Source organism: Nestor notabilis, unplaced genomic scaffold (assembly GCF_000696875.1).
Source record: "Nestor notabilis isolate BGI_N333 unplaced genomic scaffold, ASM69687v1 scaffold14391, whole genome shotgun sequence".
NCBI lineage: Eukaryota > Metazoa > Chordata > Aves > Psittaciformes > Psittacidae > Nestor > Nestor notabilis.
In genome coordinates, this window is record NW_009914322.1 from 1,868 (window position 1) to 3,115 (window position 1,248).

The 1,248-nt window shown below is 61.3% G+C and overlaps 1 protein-coding gene across 1 annotated transcript in view; it reads left to right on the forward strand.

Moving 5' to 3' along the window:
* Nucleotides 1–212: 212 nt before the first annotated feature.
* The window catches only part of LOC104412796 (dynamin-2), a gene marked incomplete at both ends in the record, with an annotated part of 8,307 nt that continues 7,271 nt past the window's right edge, over nucleotides 213–1,248 (forward strand). Inside the window, 3 exons of the mRNA XM_010023611.1 lie at nucleotides 213–286; nucleotides 773–922; nucleotides 998–1,202. Of these exons, the coding sequence (XP_010021913.1) occupies nucleotides 213–286; nucleotides 773–922; nucleotides 998–1,202 (429 nt within the window). The remainder of the gene's footprint in view (nucleotides 287–772; nucleotides 923–997; nucleotides 1,203–1,248) is intronic.

The following is a 1,248-nucleotide window of genomic DNA, read 5'->3' on the forward strand; positions in this document are numbered from 1 at the left end:
GCTTCCATCCCTCCCCTTTTCCTTAGGGAGGGACAGCGGGAGGGAGCCTGCCCTTGGGAGCAGGACAAGCTCCAGGGAGCATCCTTCCCCCTCTCCCAGCTCCAGCTGCTGGATCCTGTGGGTTCGGAGAGGGTCCAGGGTGGATTGGAGCCTGTGCCCAACCCGGCTCCTCGAATCCCAGCAGTAAATACCTGTCCTTCCATTCCTTGTAGGGATTTCCTGCCCCGTGGCTCTGGGATCGTCACCCGGCGGCCCCTCATCCTGCAGCTCATCTTCTCCAAGACAGGTTTGTTGTTCTCCAAGGACTTTGCCTGCTCCTGGTGGTGAAAACCACCCTGGAAGTAGGAGATCCCAGAGGATTCGTCGTTCCTCCGGTTGGGACCACGCGTCTCTGCCTCGGGCCCACGGGAGGGACGAGCAGCTGCTGGAGTGAGGCCACGGAGATGCTCCAGGGGCTAGGTTTAGGTGGGATCACAGGAAGTTCTTCCCCATGAGGGTGCTGGGACACTGGGATGGGTTGAATTCTCCATCCCTGGCAGTGTCCAAGGCCAGGTTGGACACAGGGGCTTGGAGCAACCTGCTCTAGTGGGAGGTGTCCCTGCCCGGGGCAGGGGTTGGAGCTGGAGGAGCTTTCAGGTCCCTTCCAACCTAAACCCATTCCAGGACCTTCACTCGTGGCTGGTTCTAGGCTGGGTCTGTGTCCTCGTGCTCCACTGGTCTTTGTGCCCTCGTTATTCCTCTTGTTCTCATCCCGCCTTTCCCTCTCTCCCAGAATACGCCGAGTTCCTGCACTGCAAATCCAAGAAGTTCACGGATTTCGATGAGGTGCGGCAGGAGATCGAGGCCGAAACCGACCGGGTGACGGGGACGAACAAGGGCATCTCCCCCGTGCCCATCAACCTCCGCGTGTACTCCCCGCACGGTGAGCGCCCTTCCCTGCTCCCCGCTGCCAGAAGAGCGCCCTTCCCACCCTCACCTCCGGTTCTGTCCCTTCCAGTGTTGAACCTGACCCTGATTGACCTGCCCGGGATCACCAAGGTGCCCGTGGGGGACCAGCCGCAGGACATCGAGTACCAGATCAAGGACATGATCCTGCAGTTCATCAGCAGGGAGAGCAGCCTCATCCTCGCCGTCACGCCGGCCAACATGGACCTGGCCAACTCGGATGCCCTCAAGATGGCAAAGGAGGTGGATCCTCAAGGTGAGGTGGATGGAGGTGTTCTCCTGCGCCGGCGGGGGGGGGGGGGG